We start from the raw sequence: 26598 nt of genomic DNA on the forward strand, positions 1-26598 counted from the left end.
AACGTCTAAAGCTTAGATCTTAAGCACCACACTTAAAACTCCCCCACCCAGCTCCTCTCTTTTTCACTGGCTGTATCCAGGCTCGTTTTTTTTCACTGGCGGTTCCAGTCCTATTTCTTGCAATGAGCTACGCACTCTTCTATCGTCCATGACCTTCAGAAAACTCCTGCAGAACTGCCCCTTTCCTCCACCTCCTGCAAACTCCAGTCTCCAAAACTAAGCACAAAACTGAGCATGTTTCTTGTTTCAGAAGGGAAGTATTTTTAGAAAGGGGGAGAAAACTAAGGAGATGAGGGAACCGAGAGTGTAGAATAACAGCGTCTACAATGTAAAAGCTGCGGGGGAGGGAATTTCTCCGGCATCATCCCACACATGTTTTTATTATAGCAGAAGTTCCCACTGCGTAGTGATTGCAGTATCCCCCTTAAAATTGTAGTAGGAACATATGCACAGAGCAGCTGCATGATATAAACTTGTCTGCAACATAATGTGATAAATAGAAGTATCATCTGCTACAGGAATAGCTGATTTCTACCAGTATTATTAATCTAGCTACTCCAGGGAGACAGTAAATCAGGACAGGCTTTCTGCTGAGCACACCACTATTGCCTGGTAGTAGTTGTTTACCCGACTAGCTCATGGCGCTCTGGAAATGGCCCTAAGTTTACAAGCAACAGGAAGGGTGCAGATGTGTAAGGAAGTAAAAAAATGAAAGAAAACCCACATAGATTTTTTTTTTTCTGGATCAAAATTTGCTCCAAAATTAGGGGATTCTTATTTTCTTTAAGCCAGTCTATTGCACATTGTGTACAGTTACAGCCATGCTCCAGAGGTGAGGGTGGTGGGATAGGATATTGCTGATCTATAACAGTTCTTTGGTCTTTCCTCGCTGGCTCCTCCTGTACAGATTCTTTGTAGCAGGTTCTCAGGGAACAGGTCCAGGAAAGCAGCTTTCTGGGTCCCTGCTCTTTGAGAACCGTGGTAATCCAAATCCTTTCCATCATGTTTGGATTTACTGGAGGTGAACTCGCTCCAAGTGGACTTCATCTGTTACTGAAGCTGTCATCCATTCCTGCTTTACATTCCTGCTGTGTTGGCCCGGTCCCTTAAGTTAATGATGGCTGTTAATAGATCTGGCTTTCTGTGCTGCCCATCCTGCACCCTTTTCCCTCCCAACAGGTAACAGTATGTCCATCGCTTAGAGCAGAACAGCCCTGGGAAGCCACAGTGCTGTCGGAGTCTCATATTTTATTGTATTTGCTGGATTTAATCCACTCGACACTGCTTTAGCATTTGGAGCTCTCCTTTGGAGCTTGCTTTGTTTGTGCTTCTATGGGGAGGAAGCAAGGACAAAGCAGCAGCAGGGCTGGGGCCACGTCCCAACCGTTGTGCCCAGAAGCTGCAATGCCAAAGCACCTCCCTGTTGGACATTTAAATATCATAGAATCACAGAATGGTTTGGGTTGGAAGGGACATTTAAAGCTCATCTACTCCACCCCCCTGCCAGGGGCAGGGACATCTCTCACTAGATCAGGTTGCTGAAAGCCCCATCCAACCTAGCTTTGAACACTTCCAAGGATGGGGCATCCACAACTTTTCTGGGCAAATATGTGCAAGCATACGGCAGTGCATGTGATACCGTCTTGCTCCTCTAAGGTGGTCTGCTCCCAGTATCTCCTCTACGTCATTTCATACCTGCTAGGGGGCCGAGAGTGTAGCTGCCATTGGGTTGCCAGGAGGGGGGCAGTCTGTGCCCGAAGCCCTCCAGCCAGCAGCTAGGTGGGTTTGGTTATGACCATGGCTTACCACGGGGCAAAGAAGTTGCCCCATTGCAGTTGTGGCCAAATCCAGTTTATCTTTCTTCAAGGTTTAATTGTGTGTACACGTCGCTGGCAGTGGCGCCTGGTGCCACCACCAGCTCATGCGGTTGAGGCTGGACCTGCTCGGACTCCTCCCGTCTAGGATCCCCCATAGCTGAAATCCGGGAATGCCTCTACCTTCCCCTCCCTGAGTCTGCTCACAGTCTTTGCTCTGCATTTGCTGTGTGGTCTGGAGGCAGCGCAGAGGAGGATTATGGCCTCTTGTGGGCTGCCTCCAGGGCCACGGCCAGCCAGTTGGGGAGCGGGGCTGACCCAGCCCTGGGCCTCACGTTGATACCGGCATGGCCTTTGGCATTTGATGTGATGTGCTCCTGCATCTCCTTTTCAGCAGCTGAAGCGTGGCTGGGTGCGTTGTCTGAAGGGAGGTTGATGAGGTGATTTTTGGACCTGCCAGGGAGACAGCAAAGTGCAACCATTCATATCTTCTAGCTCCCGTATCTTCAAAATGAATCATTTCAGACACATACAGAGGTGCCCCAAATGTGGATGTTTGCCTTTACATGTTCAGCCGATGTAAGGAATCTCAAGTGCAGGGAAGAGGGAGAAGTAAAAAAGGAGTTGGTAGAGTTTCTCACATATTCTGTCACCAACACTTACTAATTAATCCTGAGGAGCCACTCAGAATGCAAACACATTTAACAAAATTATTGGCAGCAGTTTCATTTACATGGATGCATATGTATACCCCTTTATATACATACATTAAAAATATATATCATATATATCCTTTGCACATATATATGTGTGTTTATACACATAAATATACATGCATATGTGTATGCATATATGTATATACATATATGTATGCATATATATTGTGTGTGTATATATATATATATACACAAACACCAGGGAGCTCCTCTCACAGCACACAGAAACCTGACACAGTTAGACAAGCCTCCTCTTCACCTGTCAGTGGAAAATGGCAATCCTTCCTTCTGTGAGCCTGTCTTTCTACTGATCACCAGCCTGAGCATTGCCTTCTGTGGGCAGCTGTGGTTGCGATGAGAACAAGAGCTGAGGTTTCCCTCTGGCCACACACAAGCCCCAGGGCCTGCGTGTCGGGGCGAAACGTGAGGCTGGGGCGAGCGGAGGAGCCACTGCATGGCATGCACGCACGCGTGGCTTTCTGCCCTGGAAGGAGGCACCAAGACCCCCCCTATATCCAGGTCCTCTGTCCTCGCACAAAAATTTTCCCCTCAAATCCAAGAGTGCTGATGTATATGGTTCGAAGGGAACATATACTTTGCCTGTTCCTGAAATGCCTTTTAGAATAACAGCTGAAGATCTATATTTGTATCAAGGTCTAGCAGTACCACAAACTTCATTAGAAGGCTCTTTTGAAGGATTTGTTTTTCCTGTGCTGGCTGCCTCTCGCTGTTAGCAGCCCTGGGTACACACAGCATGTTCCTACCACGTGGATTACCCAAACACATCTGTAGCGGTTCCTACGTGACGAAATACAGCAAACAAAGAGGGGACGCTTGAGCGGACACTGACTCACAGATCTCTCCACGTCACCCCGGGTTAGGTAACAAAACTGCACCCGGGGAGCCCACAGCCTCCAGGGCTCTGGGGACTGAGCTCCTGACCTTCAGCAAAATTTGGAGCAGCGCTTATGACTGTCATCATGCAGATGCTGGGACAAGGTCCTCAGCTGTCTCCAGTCTCACGAGTGGGTGGACTTCTACCAGTTTACATCACTTGAGCTCTTGGCCTTTTTTAATTAGCTGCCTAAGGCTTCATTCTGATGTACAGTTAAGTTAATCAGCATTAAGTTAATGAGCACTCACTTTGGGGTGAATTTACACTGCTGGGGGGAGTGAAGGGCCTTACATGAAAGTAGACAAGTGACCTCAGGCTCAGCACTGAAATCAGCTTTCTCAGAAAAGATGTGAGCATGTGATGGAGGCTCTCCTTATTTCTCATCTTTTGCACAATACAATGCTTATAGAGTTAGTGTTTGAGCCTTGGTGTCTGTGTGTGTGTAACTGTTCCTCTGTAAGGTTTCTCCTCCCACAACCCAAGTTATTTCACATTACTAAGGGGGTTCATTGAACTCTATTCCACAGGGGATTGGATGAGACACCTTGATGTGACGAGACCCAGACTGCAATAGATTCAAAATCCCTCTCCATATTTAACTGGGCATGGAGTGTCCTGGGAGTCTTTTCGTATACCTTGACATCTGAAATCACATCTAAACCTTTCCACGTTTTCTGGGTTTGTTCCTGCATTCCAGTGTGATAATGGCTGTAGGCACTAGTGGCTTCTCTCTGTCTTGCAAATGGAGATGCCAACATGCAAATTATGTAAATATATTGAAATAATAAGGCAAATAAGAATGAACATGAGACTAGAACCCCAAACCCTGCCTTAGCCAGCAGATCAACAGGTCTCTAAAGTATGTGACATACATAGAGGTTGCTAGAAACACATTGCCTGCATGTCCAATTCCTTTTTAAGTTCCAACCAAGACTGATAAAACACTTGAGGCCCTCAGAATATGATCCTGCCTTCAAAATAAAATCCAGTCTCGCTTCCTAGCATGCTAATTAAAAGTGCATGGCTGATTCAGGCAATCCTACAATAGCAAGAGGAGTGCTGCAGGCATAGAGATGGCAGGGTTTAGCCTGTTGTGAGTGTACACTATTAAAAACGGGCAGATGTCTGATAAAGATGATTACGCCAGCACTCTTGACCTTTCTGCAAGAACAGGAATAAAAGCAGGACGAAAAACAGTAATCAGTTTTGATTTATCTTGAAAGCACTCTTCCTTTTTTAGGCATGAAGTTACTGTCGTAGAGAGGTGAGGGTGGTCACTGTCACCCCTCCACATCGCATCAGTGCACACTCATCAGCTCAGCCCTGTGTTTGGTTTGGGTTTGTGTTTTGTTTTGCTTTGCTTTGCTTTGCTTTGCTTTGCTTTGCTTTGCTTTGCTTTGCTTTGCTTTGTTGGGCTGGCCAGTGGGCGAGGGCCAATGGAAAGAGATGCCCTGATGCAAGCTCCCTGCCTCGGCATCGCTGCTGAGGGCTGCACACAGGCACCCACTCAGCCCAGCGTAACCCCCTTGATGGAGCACTTACTCTCTCCTGACAGACTTGGTGGTCTTACTTGCTAATGTCCCAGCATTCCCATGTGAAGAGCCATTAGCCTGCAACCCATATTGCAATGGAAAGTAATAATCCTAATCAAAATAAATGACAGGAGTACTAGATTTCCAAAATCTGAGCTTTATAAAGTACAGCCTTGTCCACTAAAGAAAACCTGAGGGCATATCCAAGGATTCCAAGTCCCGTTTCTGTATACTGCCGCAGGCAGTACAAGTATGTGTGGCTTTTATAACATACACAAAACGATGTAATGCTTAATCCAGAAGATTAAGACAGCTTCATCACTGTTTTCTGGTTTTAGTAGCTCAGGACAATTTTGAGAGTGACCCACTCTGAGATTTGCTAAAAAGAAATCAGAGACTTCTTTGTAATTTTATGGAAACTTCCTTTCCAGTGACACAACCTCTATTTTTGTGCCTGGACATTGAGGGAAACCCTCTGTAGCTGAGCTAATCTTTCCCGGTATGCACATTTCTGGCTAGAGCCATGTGTGTACAAATACCTGCTAACATTAGAACTGGAGCTGTGTCTTTATGCTGAGCCTTCAAAACAAATTTAGTCAAAGAAAGCAAGTGTGTAAGATTTTTGTGGTGCTGAAATAGTTTGCAGGATGCCTTTGCTCTAAAAGTACTTTTTCATTAATTTGTTTTCACTAAGTTGGATCTAGCCACCCACTGCAGATCTGCAATGGGTCTGTTTATTCATTGTATTTATTTAGGCCTGGTACTGCTGGGGATAGGAGAAGGTGTTGGCCCTCTAAGAGTAAACCTAACCAACATTTGTACTTTATAAATTTTAAGGCCAAGAGAAAAAAGGCATTCTGGTCATGTGGGCTTTCCAGAGACAGAGCATTTTCTTTACTTAATTCTTACTCTGAGTCCAGTCTCTTTAGCTGAATTTAGACTTCTTTTAGGAAAATGAAAAGTCTACCTTAAACAAAATTTTTCAGTTAAATACTCCACCAGAGCTGGTAGACTATTGTAATGGATAATTACCCTTAATGATAACAATTACCCTATTTCTAATCTAAACATGCTTAGTCTCCACTTGTAATGGAGTACATTCCCGAGTCATTTACAAACTCTACCAGTATCCATCACCCTATTTTAGGGGGAAGGGGGGAGTCATTGTTAAAAAACAAATTCTCTCAGCAGTGACTTTCCATGTATAGTTAGATTTTGAGACATCCCAGTTCTCTGGCTTTTAACTCTATTTATGTGTGCCACGCTTACTGTGTAGCTTTATAGTTTTATAACCCCAACATCATGTGGAATTAAGTCAAATGTCAAACCAAAGTCTGAAGTTATCGGACCAGATCTAATACATCTATTTACCAAACTAGTACTCTCCTCAGAAAATATGTAGTTAGTTTGATGTGTTTTCCTAAACATATCATGAGAATTGATGTTGTTTAGCATCAATTATTTATTATAATATTATATTAATTGAATGAGATCTTCATTATTTTGGCAGGATTTCTGTCAGGATGATGGGCTGTGATTGCTTAGCTCACCCTGCTTATCTTCTTTAAAATGTCACCACTTTCCTACCACTTTCCACCCAATGGTGTGTTCAATGTGCAGAACGACACTTCAGGGCTTAGGAGGAAAAGCACATTTTCCTCCAGTTGTTTTGCACTGTGAAAATCACTTTCTCTATTCAGCTGATTTTGAGACCAATGAAGAGCAGCCAGGAATGAGTCAAACCAGGAGGCAATCACGCTGGGAGCAGCTGAAGCTGCTCACATGAGACCAGTGATGGGTGCCAAGGGAGCAAACACCATGGCCAGGCTGGCCAGCCCTCAGCTCTTGGTAGTCCTGTGGTGATGACGAAGGGACTCCTTGTGCCCAGGGATGTCCTCCACTCCCCAAATACACTGCTGTGAATGATGGCAGTACGCGGCTGGCTGTTTCTGTACACGACAAGGGAAAGGGCACAATTGGGTTCTGAAACCATACATGTTTTGGGGGTTTATAATGGATTTGAAAGAGGTGGTACAAAGAAGGAGGTGACCATGAGAATTGAAGTGTTTTCCTGCATTTTGTCAAGGGTTTTGTAAGACGATGAAACAACTGGACATTGTCATTGTTACCAGTAGTGTGGGACATCTTCTGCTCGGTGTTTTTTTGTAATAATTTCTCCGTAGAGGAGGGTTTGGGACCCATGTCTTCGCTCCTCCAGAAAGTTCCCAAGAAATGCATTGCTATTCCATGTCAAGTGGCACAGTTGCAAGAGGGTGCTGCAGGTGTCCTCACCCCAGGATAATTTCTGATTGAGGGCATGACACGTGCAGGCTCAGCCCCTCCCGGGTGCGACCTGTTCTTTCTACACTGCCGGTGATGAGCTAGGGTCTGGGACCCAGGCACAGGACGAAGAACCTCCCCAGCCCTGGGCTGCCCCAGGGAACAGAGCTGTGAGCCCCAGCCCAAGGGGACGGAGACATCAACGTCTCCCTAACATCAAGAGCTTACTGTGGAACTCACCAAGAGGCACCTCTCTGAGGACACGGCGCTTCCCAGGCACCTTGCTGGCTTTTTGGGAAGTTCCCCTCTCGGCTGACTTTCCCAGCTGCACACAGAGGCATCCGTGTGGGCCGGGCTTGGGTTTCCCATCAGTGCAAGGGGATTAAAAGCAGCTCTGCTCTTCCTCAGAGGATAACTGTGAGGAGAAATGCATTAAGGATGCCGCGGTAATGAGGGCTATGTGAGTGCCTACTGAGAAATGCAGAAAAGAGCACGCAACTAGGAGCTTATTGGAAAAAGAGTGGACATTTCTAAGGAAAACAAGATTACCTAGCACTGGGGTAGAAATAGAAAAGAATTTTTAAAGCTATATAAACCCACCAGCCACTAAGAAACTGACTTTGATAGCTTCCAGTGTGATTTCTTATGCTTCTTTCTGAGTGCCTGGTCTGGATCAGTGGGGAAGGGAACTGAGCCAGGTGGATTAGGGGTTGCCTCCACATCAGCAATTCTTATTTCCTGTCATTAATAACTACATACAGGCTGTCAGGAGTCATATTCACTATTCAATCCCACGTATATCTGCTTATTCTCTATGTAAAAATGCTGCGAAGGAGCACACGGTGCGCAGGCACGTGGCAAGCCTTGCTTTATACCCTGTCTCTGCCATTTGTCAGTCTCATTTGTTGTGCTGAGGAATAACCCAGTCTCACCATCTCATTTTGCTTTACAACTAGTTTGGTTGATCCTGCCTTTGAGGAAGAACAAGGACTAGCGAAGGATACATGTACTTGCCCCATTTTTTTCTGATCTCATCTAATTTTACGTGGCATCTGCTGATGGATGTGTTTTCTTTGATTTCACTGCAACCTTTTGTGTTTTTCAGGACAACACCAGGAGCGTAGAGGTGGCCCTGACACTGCCTGCTCCTTCATGCAAATATTTTGTCATCTTTGAAATGCCTTCTGTTCTGGAATCTTAGAAAATAACAATATTGAAAACTTTCAGAGAATATTAAAAACATTAGCTTTATCACAACACAATAAATAGTTCCATCACCCACTGAAAACTGACTTCTGCAGCTGACATAGTAATAAAGTAGAAATTCAGTTGCTGAGATAGTCTGGGAGTGGACACATTGTCAAAAGAGGAGCCAGGAACCACTAGTTCTTCAAATCACTTAATTTTTCAGCTTTATTTTTCTCTATCGTAGGAAAAAAAACCCCAAACAAACACAAAAACCCCCACCCTCACAGTCAATATATATACAATATACAATAAATTGAAGACAATTTTTTCTAGACGAGTATGATCATGCTGATAGCATGTGTTGAAGGCTGATGCATGTGAGAAAGATAGGACCTCTTATGTGGCACCAAATGCTGAACTGCCTATAAATTATCAAGCTGTTGGCTTTATTATTTTGATTGCTTCTTACAGTTCTTTACCTAGTCTTTTTCTAAGGTGCTCCTGCAGCTTTCTCGGAGTGAATGTTGCTAGTTCTTCTATAGATCATGCAACTGGAAAAAATCTTCTCTCAGTAATTGTGTACTTCAGGATTTAACCTAATGAGGGTTAACCGAAGAATATGTGTATGTCTTTTCCTAATCAAACACGAGAGGCACAGGAGATGTCAGATCACAATAAATGATGCAGGTGTGATGCCATATTTGAACTTGTGCAGCTGTTTGTGATGTGTATAACAGGAAGTTCAGAACACAGGATATATCGGATCAAATAATTAGACTCACAAAAAAAAAGCGCCTTTTGCTATATTTAATTCTCTCCCTTACTTAACTGAACATGTAGATTTAGATAGTCTTGTTGACTGATTCATTATTAAACTTCATTTAAAGTGACCCAATTTCTCATGGAGTTTATGGGGTTGCACACACTGTGTTGCACTCTTCCCCCCTGCAGTACACTGGTACTGCACATGGCATTGTCTCTTGCTCACCACCCTTCAGGAAGCAAGTGTCCCCTCAAAGCATGGGAAAAGGAATATGGCCCTAACGGAAAGTATTTTAACTAAATGCCACCAGTATTCCTTCTGATGCAAAATACTGCTTGTTTTGAGCAGTACTTACATAGACAAGTCTAGGCCTAAATCGAGTAAGAAAAAATGTAATAATAATTGCTTGTATTTTCACAAGTTAACACTTCTTCTTGTTAACATTTCTTAACTATTGGACTTACAATTCAAAGATGATGTAACAGGAGAGAAGCTTGTCAACTATAGTCCTCTAAAAGCAATTAATAAGTGTAATAAAATTCCTGTTCTTTTAAAACAAATCCCCCTTCCTCGCTCCAAGGTTAAAATGATAGCGGCTGCAATACTGATTGGTAGGCACTGCTGCAGCTCCCTGATAAACCTCCCCTAATGGGGTTTGAAAGCCCCAACATCTCTCTCTAAAACTAAATCTGATGCAGCAGGAGATGGCACATGCAGAGGGAGAAGAGGTTTCCCATGGGTAGCAGAGCTGAGCCTTTCTGTTTCGTGCTGAGCACCAGTTGTGGACAACACTGACACAGAGAGCTTGGTCATCTGGGGACCATGTCAAGAAATATCTAGTACCAAACAGAGGAGTTGATTGCTTGGGAAAAAAATTGGTCCTAAATGCCAAATAACCTCTTTGCATGTATCTATGGCCCTGGCATAGTACTATTGCATGGGTGACTGAAGCATATCTGATTATACACTGTTCATTTGGGAGAACTCATCTATTTTTCCACACTGTTTTTACAGCTCCCAAGTCTACCTTTTGTCCCACTGAAGAGACGTGGTGGCCAGGCCTGGTTATTATCATTGCAGTATGCTGCGCCACACTAGTGTTCCTCTTCGTAGTTGTCATCATTTGCTACAAAGCCATAAAAAGGTAAGACTCCAGATGCTTTTACTATGCTTAGTGCAATGCAGCCCCACAAAGGTTGTCCCAAGACTTGGCTGACACCATGTTCTGTTTAAAGGCATCCTAAAGGCAAAACACATCCTGTAGTCAATGTGTGTTTTCACTGGAAAGTCACTTTATGTACTGTATCCTGCCTATGTAAAGGGTGAGGTTCAATGCACAGTCATGGGCATGAGGAGGCGAAAAACTAGAAATGGGACAGAGCCACAATGTTCAGATTAATAAGAACTTCCCCGAAGTCAAATTGCTGCAGGTTGCTGGGGAATGTCAATAGCTTTGGCTTGGCCAAGTGTAGAGGTAGGAAACCCTGTCCTATCCACTTCTGGTAGTATTCAAATCAAATTCAAAACTTGTCTCTTTTAATATAAAAGCCTGTGTGAAGCTTATGTACAACACAATGTGTAGTAACCATTTCAGCTCACTGTCTTTGCAATAGATGTGCTTGAATAGGCCTCCAATAGTTAGAAAGTTACATAGAAAAATGGGAGTGGGAATAATTTCTTCACCTAAGTAATATTTCATATTTCTGGTGGAAAAAGTCAAAACTTGAACATTTCTGTATGAAGGCTCCAACTGCAAGTCCACAGTCTTGATTTAGAGAAGAAAGTAACTTGTGGGAATTGTAGCCCAGATGGATGGAGTTTCTTTTCTCCTCTATTGTTTTCAGTATGGCTCTGACAACACCCCACAGTCGTGGCTTCATGGTGTCACTGTTTTATACCATGGGAGTCTTGGGCAGGAGCTGTTAGTACAGCTGGGACACCCAGCCTGCAGTAGAGAATACAATATGCAATCCATAACTCATGAGATACTGCAGTGACATCTGAATTGTGGTTTGGATTAAATGATGTTTTTCTCAACTTTGTGATTTTTGAGTGATATTTTTGGGGAAAAAAAGGAAAAGACATGAAAGTACCTTTCATGAAAAATGTTATCTGCGTGCAAAGTAATCGCAAGATTTTTTTTATGAGCCTTATCAGGGATATTGCAATGGTGGAGCATTGCACATGCTTTGTGGTTGTCTGAAAAATCTATGCAGGTTTTGAAGGATGGTGTATCCAAGAGCGTCAAAAAGGGAGAATTCAAATGAGAAGACAGAAGTCGGTATTTAATTTCTTATTAAATTTACATAACTACCTTTGCTATTCTAGTTTAGCTAAAATGAATGCTTATTAGTTTTGAGGAGTTGGAAAGCTTTCACTCTAGCAACTGCACTTTTAAAAAATCATCTCTGGATGACTGAGATTGGAGTCCAGTTGGATTGGTACCACAGTGCAAATCTCTTACTTGTAGTTCCTAATCTACCATTGTCTGCTCATAGGGGATTGATCCAATTCCATGTGGAAAGTTGTATTCGTTTCAAAAACAGCTATTGTATTGGTCTGCCTAGTGCCAAACTGTGAATGATTTCTGCCAAGGCTGCAAAATACACCTACAGGAGCAGTAACTCTCCAGGGCAACTTGTGGCTAGTGAGGAATTGCTCTTCAAATCTGCTGTGATGCTGGTAGATGGGAGGAACAAAAGAAATTTAAGCATACAAATTTAGAGCTGCCTTGAAAAGGCTTTGGGAGTTCACATAACAGTCTCATGCTTCATGTCAGAGAAGAATAATACCGATACTTGATGAAGACACCCATTATTTGTCAACAGTGTGAATATCAACGTACAAGTCAGCCACTTAAATAGGCATTAGGCTCAGGGAAAAGTGAAAATTCCTCTTAGATCTTCTTATTGTCGACATTCATACTGCTGAGAAACGCTAAGCTGAAAACTGCTCAGATGTGGGCTGGACAGCTATAAAATAAGATCTTATTAATTATATTTTTATAGAAAACTAGAGCATTTCTTTTCATCAATGAGTCCTTCCTAAAACAGCTCTGCTAAAAGGATGCCCTAAAGTGCCTGGCAGCATTCCCTAGTAGTTCAGGTTCCTTAATCCACTGTAAAAGATATCTATTGATAAACGCTTGGAAATAAGATAAGACTTTTCACAAGAGAAGCATCTCTGCCTTTGACACAGAGTATTATCACGTATTGTTGAGCTGAATTGGCTTTAGCTAGTGTGAGAAATCCTTCACTCTAGTTTTTGCTGGGAGGTAGACGTGGCTAGAGAGAGAGTAAGGGGATTAATCTGGGTGATGCTGAAGCCAAGAGTCCCTCCAGTGTGTTCCAAGCCTCCAGCTCCACAACCGTGCTCTGCCTCGTTCTTTCTCACACCCCCATCCCACCAGCTCTCCTCTGCAGTCCTCCTCCCGGGCCCTTGTTCCTGCACATCTCCAGGAACTGGGACCTCTGTCACTGCAGCATCTGTGACAAATCTGTCTCCCACCTCCACTGAAGAGATACTGAAGAGTGAAATAACAGCAGTCATCTGGTTGTAGGGTGTAGCAAGAATTAAATACTTTAGCAGGAGAGTGCAAGCAGGGATTTCTTTGCATAAAGGTTGGATCTGTTGTATTAATCCCTCACTTTCATAAGAATCGAACTTGAAGTAGGAAGAAAAAGAAAAATCCTACTGTGTTAAAATCTCATTTATTGGTTTCAAAGGGCCAGACCCAATCAAACTCTCTGCTTTTCTGTAGCAGGAGGAGAGGGAGTGACTGTCCTCGAGGTAACATAACTCAACTGTATTTTTATTCAATCTGTATAAAACCTGTTTCTCCTGGGGTGGTTTGTTTTCCCTCGTAAAAGCTAAAACTTCAGCATATGACCAATTTTAGGCACTAAGGCTTTTTGTGATAAAGTACAACCTAGTGGATTGGTGTTTCTGTGTATAAAATAACTACCAGAACCAAGCAAGCGTGCTGCTACCTTCATCCCTGCATCTCCCCTGGAAATACTCAGGTTCTCCCAATAGGAAATGGTCATAAGAAATGCTGAAGTCCATTCCAGTGGATGGATTTGACCTCTCTGGTCCATGAGGGAACTAATACCAAAACGTGTCAATCAGCTTTAATACTCAGAACTGCTAGACAGGTTAAAATCTTGGGAAGACACATATGGGGCGATTCTTCAAAGGCTCTTAAAGCAACCTCTAAATTTCCTATGTGTGATGCTGGTGTCTGCAGTGTTGGACACTGCATGAGTGGCACACCAGGTACAGATGTATGCTGCTGCACAGATCAAGCACCAGAGGAGATCGCAGGTGATACTGTGTTGTGCTGCAGCATGGTTACACATGTGGTGATAGCACCCTCAGTTTGGCAGTGGAGGAACAGCTATTTTCTCTGGTCTTGGTGACAGAGGGGTATTTCCTCTTCTTACAAAATGTAAATTTTCTCTTAAGAAACTTTTCCATGGCTCTTTAAAAAAAATTTAAAGATTGGCACTTAGCACTGGCAGCAGTCACAGCCTGTGACATCTGTAGATTTCTAGGACAAGGTTAATCACTGGCTAGGGCTCAGACCCACTGTAAGCAGTGGGACTTTTCTGCTCATTTCATGGATAAGGAAAGTGGTCTCACAACTAGCGATTTCTGTAACACACAGCAAGAGCAGACAAATAACTGGTTCAAAATCTGGAATACCTGCAGGTATTTCTTTACCATGTGTCTGTAAAAGCCTGCCATTCTTTCTCCTTCCCTGGAAGACTGTCACCAAGAAGTAGAAGCAGAAGGTCCGAGGACAATTCATAAACTAGCACAGGCTAGAGTAAGCTGGATCATTTCACTATTACACGGTTTGTGGACTTGGTCAAGTGCACCGTGAATGCCAGCAGCTCTAAAAAACCTTCATCCGGTGTAAATCAGTGTGGATTCAAAAAACAATCAGTGGAGTTCAATTGATTTTATTCAGCTCTGGAGGTGACTGTGTCTTAAGCTTTTTTTAAACATCTTCAAGCACCTGAATAATAGTTAGACAGTAAGACTGGAGGGAATTGGGAAGCAAACACAGTAAAGAGGATTAACAAGGGTTGTTTGGTAAATAAGCAACTGAGATGGGGGAGAGAGGGACCTGCAGTACGTACTCCTATTTCTGCAGCTCACTGGTGTGTCAGTTTCTGTGAGGGGAGTAAGATATTTGCATAAGCAGGAAGAATAAATCCCTGGCTCCCTGTATAAAACTAAGGTACTGGAGCCATCTTTCAAACCTCAAAGGGGAAAGCAAAGCTGAGCATCCTGGTCTCCATGCCAGCTGATGCACCAGCTATGCAGCCTGGCAGGAGGTGTTTCAGATGGTTTTCCAACACGCGAAAAACCTGTACTTAGTATCTCCAGAACATCCATGTGGTCTGAGATGACCCATGAGCAGCCCGTTATGCCTAGGGATGTGACTCCTTGGCTCTGCTGGATTTTAGGTAGGATGGATACCTCTGCTCTCAGATGTGCTGCAGGGTTTGCTGCCAAAGAGCCCTTTTGCTAAGTCAGCCGAGAAAGCAGGCTGATGATAGCAAAGTTTTACATGATATACCTTTTACTCACTATTCTAACTTTGTCAAGCCACTGTTTTATATGTGTCCCATAGCCTGAGAGAAAGGTACCATAAATGCCTACATATGCATTTCCTTAAATAGGCGCTGAGGTCACCTTCAATAATAATTAAATGGAAGAAAACATTGTACTGAAATAAAATGACAGGTCATATTTTAACTGTCTTAAAATTCATTGCTCAGGTATTTTCTAGGGTACTTGGCATTAGTGTATGATTTATGGACCCTGTATACTGCAAGGTCTAGTTTCAGTAGTGGGAGCAAGGTTCTGAAAGTTGGTTTTGTTTAACAAAATGGGGCAGGTGCTTGCGAGGGGAAAACACTGAGGCTTTCCTAAGGAGGGCAAAAAGTGGGAGTTGGGACTGTGGTAAGCGTGTCCCATGGTGCAGGGATGTATGTCCCACTAAGCAGGCCATGGCCCTGCACCTCTTCCCCAGCCCATTTTGTACCACTTACTCCCCAAAGAGCAAGGACTGTGTAGTCCTCCACATGGCTATCTCCTATGAGCCACTGAGGCCAAGCACAATCTAGTCCAAAGTCATTATTAACTGCAACAAAACAATGCTTCTCAGTGCGGGGAGAGAAGATGGAACAGTGTCCTAAACTTACTTAATTGCTTTGAAGTGGATATTCACATCGTGACTGAAGACAGACAGGTCAAGGTGAATTGAGATTGTTAATCTCTTCTATTCTCCCTGACAGATTAGAAGGGTTCGTACTGAAATGGTGCCTTAATTCTCAGCAGGTGCCTGGAAAGACAGTAATTACTCAGAAGGTAAAGTGAGATAGTTGGTGGAAAAGCCGAGTTAAAAAGTACTGTTTGAGTGGGGGACACTCAAAGGGAAGAAGAATAAGGTCTGTGGGGGCAGATCTGTGTGTCTTTGATGCAATTCATTGACGTCAAACCAGTTCAGCTCTGCAAAAGGGGTCAAGCCCGAAGAAGTGCCATTCAAAAGGGAATATGGTCTTCATTGGAAAGACCTGGGAGCATCACTGAGGGCAGTTGAAAGAAAGACAAACTTCAAATTTTTGGAAAAGCAAGGAAAAGACAGTCACATTGTAGACTGATTATCTTTTCCACTGGCTGAATGTTGATGCTTATCAACAACAGGTTCAGCATCTACTGCTGAGCACCACTGTCCAGGTCTTCTGTCACCTCTAACCAAAACCCAATGTCCCCATGTGTTGCTTAACCTCTATGCCTAATCATGTCCCAGTGGTGAATTTACTCCCATCCTTGGAATGATGTTGCAGATGATCTACTTATGACAATTTAAATACCCTGACCAACCAGCACCCAATCTTTCTGCAGGACATCCCATTTTTTAACCATCAAGAAATGAGTTCATAGAATCACAGAATGGCTGAAGTTGGAAGGGACAGCTTGAGATCATCTAGTCCAAACTTCTGCTCTAACAGAGTCAGCTAGAGCTGTTCTTTCAAAGCTATCACTATTTGTTAAACTAAATGTAGCCCTGCTTGATGAAAACTGAGTGCTAGTACAAGGAAAATCAGTTGTTCTTCCAAACAGTATGGAAGCCTGGGTGTTGGTTGTGCAACAGTTTCCAGGGTAGTTTATATAAGACAAGCTGTTGAACAGCTTTACAACTTGACCCAAGCCCCCTGGAGAGGCCAGAGCTCTGCTGTATTTCTTCTGCTGATTCCATGTCATCATTGGGGATTTTGGATGGGGGACTAATAGTTGGCGCCGCCCTATGTTTTTTGGGTGCATCAAGATGAGGAAGGGTTGGCCTCATCTTTTAAATAGAATAGCAAAAGTATTGCTGCTACTTGTTAGTAGCCGTTTGAGAGATCAAGGGCTGATGAGTGACGTGGATAAAATACCCTTTCAGTCGGAGAGATGGCTGAGCCAAGCCGCATGGGCAGTGCTGTGCAGGAAAGTTTGTTTTGCTGTTACCTGTGCAGTATGCGTTGGTCAGATAAGGAGGAGGATCTGCTCTTCAGTGCTATCAGTCTGGGATTTTTATAAGCACTACATGTTTGCATAACTATTACAGGGCAGGAGTTCTCTGTCTCTTTTAAGTTATACCAAAGTCACATTCTGCTAGGGAGGAAGTTTGCTGTCATAAATGAGTAAAATGCCCCACTGTTTCTCATAACTGGGAACACTGGAAGCCTTAAGGAGGCCTTAGTCCTTAGCATAAAACAAGTGGTCCAAATGTTTCACAGAATACTCTCCTATGGATCATTTTTCACTTGTTCACTCCTAATTTGTGATGTCTGTAGAGCATTATGGTCTATCCTGTGATTAATCAACTTTTCACTGTTACCAGAAACAAAATTGCCATTTTCCTGTTTTCTACTGCTGACGAGGGTACCACATTGAATGGGCAGATGTCTTGTGATAGATTCAAGTATTGTACAGTTAGTGTCTTAGTGCAACTCTGTAACAGCCATGGGTGGATTTTACAGGCTCATGCCAGAATGTAATGCTCGTGCTGGTCTGATTGTATTGCTTGAAATATTCCTGATTTACCCCAGCACAATTAGAAGATACAAGTGGTTACTAGAGCTTTGAGACATATAGGAGAGTTGCCAGGTTTACCATGAGGTTTTTTATTACATTTTTTCCTGAAGCTGTAACTTCTGAAGAAATCTGAATAAGTATGAGATCAAGGTTCTCTTTACCTACTAGTCTAAAAAGCGACATTAAACTCAGGACTCTTACATATTCAAAATCCTACGAGGCAAAGAAATAAAGTTTTCTTAGAAATTCATTTAATTTTTAAGCCAATCGTACTTTTTACAAGCTGACATGAGGGCACTTGTGGCTGACCCTGCTGGTGAAAAGCCACAGCCGTGGCTGAGATGTACCCAGCACAGTGTGCAGGGACATTTGAAGAAAGTTTTTGGCTTGATTATCTGTGACATCTGAGCTTAGGACTGTGTTTGTTACAGCCTGCAAGAACCCAGCAGAAGCATCCTGGGATGCCTGGGACAATCTTTTTTTATGACTCAGAGGAAATTGTACCCACGATAGTAGGGTGGGGGGTGTAGATCTGTTACTCTAGCTCTGTGTCACCCAACAAGATCAATTCCCTCTACACAACAAGAATCCCATAGGAACCTGCTGGGTGCCTTTATTGCCCCCTTTCACTTTCCACAAAGGATCTGCAGTGCATCTGGAGTAAAAGCAGTAAAGCCTGTCTCCAGTGGCCGAACAACTGCAGCTCCCAGTGGGTTCAGTGGACACGTTGGCTTTGCAGGAGCTCTAAAACCCTAAAAGTTAGAAGGAGAAAGCCAGAAAAGTATGGGAATGCCCTAGCAGCTCCCATACATGCCCAGGCGGGCTCTGCCCAGACTCATTCTGCTCCGCCTCGGGGTGACAAGAAGCCAGACCTCACCGTGGAGCAGCGAAGCACCAGTCCGAGCCCTGCCCGCCACACGCATCCAACCACCTTCTGGATGATCAGGACTGTTCAGCACACCTCTTAGCCCCATGTGCGTGCCCCATTCCCCCCCAGTCTCTGCCCTTTCCTGTTATCTGCAGAACTTTATTTCCTGCATCACCCCCACATTGCCCCAGATATGACCACGCAGAAGATGCCCCCTTCCTGCCTGACCTTTCGGCACGCTTCTGGCCAGCAGCCTTGGCTTGGTGTCACCCTTGGCTCCTCTAATTTGTGGCTTCTGCTGACTTTGATTTTGATGCCTTGCTCTAACTGGGACTTGTGTGTGCAGAGACCCTGGGGAAAGGTAGAGCTCAGGGAATGGCAGGAGCTGAGCTCGGATGCGCTTCCTCCTGTGTAGGGACTCTCAGCCAGAGGTAAGGAGGCATCTGACGGCGGCAGTGTTATTTCCCGCTGTAATTTATGTGCGTTAGTTTCACACCTTTGTCTAACTAGTCACAACTTGGTGTGCAAACAAGATCTCAGCTGTTCCACGCCCTAGCTGAGAGCAGGTCTTGCTAAAGGAAGGCTCAGGGGTGCTTGTCCACACCAGCTGGTTTCGGGGGTCCCCACTGCTCTGAAGGGAGGTCACATCACACACACCCCCACCTTGTGTGTTTGCTGCCGCGCAGCCACGCTGCTGGGAGGGGAAAGGGTGCAGGCAGGGTCCCTCTTTGCAGAGCTGCGACGCTCCTCGGGCGGACATCGATCGCTGGCAGCCGCCCTCGAGCCCCTCGCAGCTGTGCTGCCACCACTCCTGTGGCCGCACCGTCTGATTTCTGCTACCTCTGTCCTTCCTTCTCAGCACCCCCCATACTTCCTGCTAAATATTTATCGTGCTCTGGGGTTGCTAAGCAGCACACAGCTCCCCACTCGGGAGAGCCGTGCCGTGAAGGCGAGACACGCAGTAGGTCAGCGTGGGCAGAACTGGGGGTGGGAGAAGATGGCATCTGCTGGGGTGGTCCTGCCACATGCTCACCTCACTCTGACTCCGGTGTCCCCTCTGTCAGCAGGCATGTGGCCACCCACCACCCCTGGTATGGCTGGGCTGGAGAATGATGCTCCTGGTTTGTCCGTCTTGGAGAGTTGTTGGCTAAATAGCCATGTCAGAGAGCATTTGTGGAGATGAGCATCACAGCATCCATTCCCCAAGCTAAGGCCAGGTGATGGAGTGAAACATTAACAGGGGGTCTGATGTAAAGGGTCTGATCCCAGCTGTGTGCAAGGCAAGAGTGGGGAAATAGGGACATTCCTCATTGTGGCCTTTGAAAAGAGGCCATGCAAAGAGCTCCCAGGTGGAGAAATGGTGCCTTCTTTGGTGCTTGCTTTTTGAGGCAGTAGCATGAAACCTCATGAAAGATGCTAATGCTCCCAAGAAGCAGGACATGCAGACTAACCTGGTTCTTCCCTTCAGTTGCTCTGAGCCCTGGGAAGCTAGTGTGGAGACTGGCTGAACTCAAACCCTTCCTCGGAAATTGTCCCGTTACAATTGTCTAAAGCCACTTAGCTCCCAAACTGCACAAAATCGAATCATTGCATAGACATCAAGGTGTGCACGACTTGCTGGTTGCTCTGCCTCTGTATGGATTTGCCCCGTTGCACACCTAAAGCACGGGAAGTCTGGGACCGCCCTGTGCAGTCCACTTACAGTGGGTTGCATTTATCCTGTAAAGAGCAGGGTCTGGCTCTGCAGTCTCTTCTTTGTGGGTGGAGAAAGTCAGAAGCATCTGCTTGGAAATCAGTGGTCTTACTCTAGTTGGTGGCAGAGACAGATTGCCTCAAATGCAAAGTGATCTAGATAGTTGCAAAGGTCAGTTCATTTTACAAGTTTTAATTTTCTTCTCAGCTCCTTGCATTTATTTGTGTTGCAGACACTTTTCTATTAAAAACATTTCTATAACAGAAAAGCTGCAGAGAGTTTTGGTTCATCTGCACAGAAATTAATCATTACTATTTAAATAATTTTGCTAAATTCTATTTAAATGATTCTGTGAAATAGCAGTAGCCTTGTTCTTCTGTATGGATCAAGTCCATCATTCAAATTGTTGCCTATGTTTGCAAGGGACCAAATAGCAAGGTAATTTACATTCAGCAAAAAATCTAAGCACAAAGTAGCACAGAAGATCAACTTTGGTTTGGGGATGAAAATGTCCGTTGCCTAAAATGGCAGTATCTACAGTCACTTGGCTGGTAAGAGTCATACTGTCCTTCAGAGACAGTGAAAGAGCAGTGAAGAGCAGGCCTTGCTCATCTCCTCTCTCTGCCCCTTGTTATTCCAACCCCCTGTTTTTCCAGTACTGATGCCCACCTTGACCTGGAGCAGGGGGCACCACCACCCGGGCAGTTTGCAGACATGGTAGGGGATTCCTGCACCTTTTCCCTCCTGCACTTTCCCTTCCAATATAGATACCTTTTTGTATGGACAACTTCTAGTTGGGAGCCCAGCTAAGTAATAGTTTATAAATGTCTTTTGCTGGCCTCACTGTATCTGAGCAGAAGCAGTTAGGTAGTTGTCATGTCTTGTTCAATGTATATGTTTAGATGTGTTGTCTATATAAAAAAAACAAGGTATTGATCAGGATTGGTACAGCTGGGCACTTGAAAAACATGCTTCTCCAAATTTCCTAATTAATGTTTGTTAAGCACTTTGAAGATAGAAAGCATTGAACAGTGCTAGTGTTGTTCAATCTGTTCCAGAAGGACTGGAGAATTTTAAAGGACTAAGAAAGATCTCAGTTTGGGCTTCCACTGGTGTTTTTATACTACTGAGTGGCAGATAAGCAGAGGAGTGTTTGTTGCCTTCATGTCAGCACCTGTGAGAACGTGCATATCTCCGTTTGTGGGGGTCACAGAGAGCTCACAGATGTGTGCAGAAATGAAGGATCAAACCCGCATGTGCATTCACCTTGTGGACGGAAAAACCCAGAGAGTGTGCACAGTCCAGTTTGGGAGCAGCCTTAAATTTTTGTCCAGCATTACACAAGCTCCATGACTTTGATTTTAGTGAGACACCAGTATAATACCACTACTGCAGTAATGCATCTGGTCTGCACTAGTCTGGAGGATATTCAGAGGAGGCCTCTGGGAAATGCTACTCTCTTCCCCCTTCTGATCTGCATGAAATAGGGAAAAAACAAAGTAGGAGAGTATACTGCCTTCATTATTAGCTGTTACTTATTCCCAGCCATCGCCCAGACCCGCGTATAGTATAGCAACTCACCCTGTGTCCAGCTCTGACCATAGGTATTGCCTTCATCACTGAGAATCAACCCCAGGGAAACTGAGGCTGCACCTGAAGTTCAGTGAAATGATTTCTCCTGTTACACTGGTTGTTTCAGTTCCCTGAAGCAGTCAGTGTGCCGCCTTTGATACTTCAGGGTGGCAGCCTAGACAGCTTACTAACATGGGACTGGAACAAGACCCTTGGGTCACCCTGCCTGCCCCCCATATTGCGGGCGCTGTGGTGTTTGATCTTTTCATAAACGTATCAGTCTCCTTCTTGAAGCTGTGTAGTTTTCCCTCTCCCCCTGCTCCCTCCTGCAGCAGGCTCAGTTCAAACCGTTATTCTTCTGAGAGTAAAAGAACCTTTTTTCATCTCCAGCCTAAATTTACCTATGGCTTCTTCCCATTTCTTCCTTTCAGATGCCCTTTTCCTTTTCTGGTGTTCCCTGAGACCAATCCCATCCCCTCTTTCTTTCCATTAGACTAGATTGTTCAAGCTTGTTTATTCTCTTCTATAAGAAACTGGGACAGAAATTTGAGCTGGCTACTCTGTAAATTATAGACTTGTTAGAGCAGATCGTGCCTAATGCAATAAAGTTACATGTAATCCCAGTTATCTGGGTGCTACATATATATTGACAATCTGAGGCTGTTTCTGCATTGCTTGGCAGAGCGTGGTGCGCCATGAACTGAGCTCCCTGAATGTACCTTAGCTGCCTACACTGCTCTGTGGCAGAAAAAGCCTTTGAGGTGCAGGAGTGTGCCCAGCTTATCCCCAAAGGGCACTGCCAGTGCCCAGCACGCTGCCAGCCATGGCCATGGCCATCCTCCAGACATGTTTTGGCTTTGTTCATGCCTTCATTCCATGCATTTAATGTCTATTTAATGTCTTTCTTTTTTTCTTTCTTTTTTTTTTTTTTCATTTAGTGGCTTTTTGCCAGGCTGGAAGGCCAGCAACATGAGCTCACTTTTTTACATTAGGCCCATTCATTTTTTTATCATCAAAACATATCGATGATGTATTCCGCACTGAGGACACTCGATGGATAACGTCAGCTGTAATATCCTTCCAGTCAATAAAACCTTTTAAGGATCATTATAGGGAATGCAAAGAATGTGTTTTAATGTGAGGGGTCACTGAAAGTACTTTTATCAATTATGTCAGTGAATAGCCCAGTATCCTAATAATAAAGGTGCTTCTCTTCCTTAAGATTGGTTTTGTGTAGGAGCATAATTCTGAAGTTAGCTTAATTGAAGACCTAGTAGGAAATGTGATTGCATCACCTTAGTCTCCCAGGGACAGATTTTCCTCTGTAACATCAGAACAAAACCTCCTCAAGTCCAACAAAGTCTGTGGAATTACTCTGACTTTGCACTGCTGAAAATAAATGAAGACTAAACTCCACTTCTTAAATTTCACGTGTGGCTCAGCAATCTACTGCAATTACTTGCAATCTGAACAGGCCAAATCCTCCCTTCAGATATACCCAGAGCGACTTCAGCAGGCTGGGATAGATGCACTTCTGCAGAAAGAGATCTGCCCACCACATTTTGCAGCCTGCACGCACCAGCTCAGGGAACCTCTAAGTGCTGATGAATGGCTGCAGAGTGGCTCCGTGTGGATTTTTTTTTCCCTGAGAGAAGCACTCAGCAAAGGCTAGATCTTCAATCCGTGTACAGCAAGGGGGATTTGACTGACACAGGGGAGCACGAACCATCCCAAAACAGAAATCACCCACATGCCTGCAGGGCTTGCTTAAATATACTCCAGAAACTGGTCAGCTAAAAATGGCTTGAAAATGCTCATGTGAATAGCCGGAAAAGAACAAACCCTCCTTATGAGATGGTATCTTGGGGTTAGATCAAAGCCTATTGCGGCAACATGACTTGCAGTACTGTGAAAGAGAGTTTTCCCTTTTGCATAATGGTCCTAGCACTGTGCACTTGTACAGATCTTCTCCCCTTCTCCACACACAAAAGACAGACAGAAAAGATCTGAAGATGTTAAAAATTGTGTGCTTACTTTCTCTTGTAAATCTTATTTATCAGCTGACTACTAGTTTTGTTTGGCTAAGAGTGAAGTACTCAAAGGTCTCTAGCGAACGAACGGCCTTTACTGATTCACAAAAGACACCTCTTTTTTCTTCATAAGGAGCAAAGGGGCAATGCAGCTTGAGGAAGGAGGCTTCCATCAAATGTCCCAAACTGAAAATAACCCAATATACATAGTCCTTCCAAATGGTGCAGGTAATATCATCCAGGTTACCTATAAAACTTTCTAGTTTGGAAGAGTAAGGCAGAAACATCACATACTGTGATAATAAGTAATAAACACTGGGGCAAGACAGTTTGTTTGTCTTTCAGATGCTGGACTGTCTAGCTTACCAGACTGGAGATGCAAGTACAGGGAATACATGTAAAAGCCTTGTCAGGTTGAGAGTATTGAACATTGGTCCTTGACAAACATTGAGTAGTAGTGAGTGCGTTGCTGAAAGTTGTCCAGATGGAGCTGCTGGGTTTTTTTATAACTGTAAAACATTTGCTTTGTACGTGGGAGGTAGTTCAGCCAGTAACCTCTTCCTACGAGTAATGAATAGTGTGCTGCTTGTTTTCTGGACGGATAGATGGTCCACATATGGCTGTTAACTAATTTAGTAGAGAAAAACCAAGATTTCAGGGAATTTTCATCATTAGGGTTTCTTCTTTGATTTCTATCTTTACATTGTCAAATAAAGAATATCCAGACTGAATTTTTGTGGTCCCTCTGAGAGAGTCAAAGGGAGAAGTCAGAATGTGACTTTCTTTCCATGACTCTGAAAACTCTTTCCAGAGAAGTGTCCTTCTTTAACAAGTCCCATATGTCTGGGCCATAGCAGCAGGCTGGCCAGTCCAGGTTAGTCATTAGGCAAGGCTCATTGTGGGCAGCTGCACATAAATTCAGTGGCTGTGTGCCAGAAAGCAACTGTTGTCAGTGCACTGAGCCCCTGTAGCAGGGGTCCTGTTCACAAACCAGTCGTAGAAAGCAAGTTTGCTTCTCCCACCAGCTGCTATTGTGGGAACTGATTCACCTCTGATAGCTGATGGCCAGCATGAATCAAGTGGCTGTTTGCTGAACGCCCCCAGTACTGAGGTGTAAACAGCCTCCATTCACGTTCTTTATGTTCTTATAAACATTCAGGTTATTCAAAGAGATGGTCTAGTAATTGAATAACATTACAAAATTTATTCTTCCATTCCCATCCTGTATCTGCTAAATAAGGATGTTTTTGAAGTGTGACTGTAGCCCACATATCATCTTGTCTGGGCTTCCAGCAGTGAAGTCTAGCCAAGAGCTCTAAACATAGATGCCACAGGTACTGCTAGCATCCTAGCCCAGGAGATGGAGCTGAGTGAAAATACACTTACCAGATATTTGCCCTGTTTCTTGGGTGACTTTTGTAACCCAGCAAGATGCTGCTGCAGTTGTATCTCTACTGGTATATAGGTAGCTTGGATGTTTCTGCTGCGCGCTGGGGGCACATCAGGATAGACCAATCCTATGAAGCAAATGGGTGTGTCGCATAAGACCCAATTTTATTGAAAATCATTAATTTTTATGTGTTGATAGCTAATGAAATATTCATCGGTATGGAGAAGAGCTTTGAAGTCATTGCACGTATAAGCGATACATCTTCAGCTCTCTGATTTGCCTCTTCCCTTCTGCCGCTTTGCCCCAGGGATCGGCAGGCACACACGCGACCCAGCACATGCCACCGCCAACGCAGGAGGGACACGCGAGCCGCGGTGATGCTCGCCGGTACAGCAGCTCTCCGGCTGCTTATCTTTCCCCATAGCACAGCCCTGTGCTGCGACATGCAAAAGTGGGGCTGCCCACATAGCTTGGTAGCAGCTTTGCTCATGGTAGGAGCCACCTCGAGGTCAAACTGCTTTGAGAGGAGAGACAAGTTCTTTACGTGTTACTAAAAGCACCTTCATGAGAGGAACTGAAAATGCGAAAGGATTTTTGGCACAGGTGCCTTGTACATTGGCACAGGTACAGCTGTGCAAAGGCAGTACAGAGATGCCTCATAGATCTCACTGCTGGTAAAATCTCTTTCAGTTGATACTGATACCCATACAGTGCAATCTTTTTTTTAATATATTTTTTACAGGTGCCTTTTAAGTACGATTTACAGTTTTGTACCACTGCTCAGGAAAGAGTGGAGGTGCACTGTGGTCTTCTGAGCACTGGGCATCTCCTCCAGCAACGCGCAGAGGGAGGTCAAAGCAGCCTTTCCTCCTCTAACTGCATTTCAAAAGAAGAATGACACTATTCCCATTTTGTAAGAAACAGGATAGGTGTTTCCCTTGGAGGATAATCCAGGGCAGCAAATCCTAAGCGGAGGCAGGTGTCTCCTGGCAGTGCTGAGTCAGGTATGGGAGCCCCAGAAGGAGGTGAATTTAAGATCCCTTCATTTCTCTGCTGTCCACCCAAGGTCACCCCCTCCTAGCTTGGCTGGGTTTCTCTGGGGCCCAGCGTTCCTAGGTGCTGGCCGTGGTGCACTGGCACTCAAGAAAGACATTGCTATGGAGGTAGGCAGTAAGAAACAGGTTTGCAATGCTCAGGCTTGTCTTACGAAATCAGGTTTTATTCTAAACTCTCATCCCTTCCAAGCACAAAGCACCTTGAGGAGCATGAGCATGCGGATTGCATTGTGTCTTTTAAACTCTGTTGCAGTTTACTCTTCTGGACAAAACTTCTATTCCCATTTCCAGGTGATCTTATTCTCCTCAAAGCTTCAATAAGCCTATAAGTAACAAGGCAAAATAAAGTCCAGATTAAATGAATAGTCTGCTCAGCTTTTGCTTGATTTTGTCTGAAAAGCCATATATAGAGATTTTCTTAAGTGTGTACAAGTGAGATACGAGGTGAAAACCTCCCCCAGTACTCTACCACAAAACTGCCATACATACTGTAGGTCTATGCCAAACTTACTTACACCAGTAGCTAAAGCTGTCAGGGAGGGTTTTGTCAAATATACCAACTGAGTTTTGTGACTAGACATGATAAAGGGCCAAAAACTGTGTTTCCTCTAGGAAATTTTCTAAAGACAGAACATACAAATTACGTTTGAATGTGCATCATTACATTGACCTTTATGCAGGACTCTGGTGAGAACTGGTACAAGCCAA

General features: G+C 44.3%; 1 protein-coding gene across 1 annotated transcript in view; it reads left to right on the plus strand.

The window, feature by feature from the left end:
- Window positions 1-26598, plus strand: part of PRIMA1 (proline rich membrane anchor 1) — a 54877-nt gene that overhangs the window by 20020 nt on the left and 8259 nt on the right. The window contains exon 3 of the mRNA XM_075029920.1: window positions 10203-10332. Coding sequence (XP_074886021.1) covers window positions 10203-10332 — 130 coding nt within the window. The remainder of the gene's footprint in view (window positions 1-10202; window positions 10333-26598) is intronic.

Source organism: Buteo buteo, chromosome 6, assembly GCF_964188355.1.
Source record: "Buteo buteo chromosome 6, bButBut1.hap1.1, whole genome shotgun sequence".
In the NCBI taxonomy this organism is placed as follows: Eukaryota; Metazoa; Chordata; class Aves; order Accipitriformes; family Accipitridae; genus Buteo; species Buteo buteo.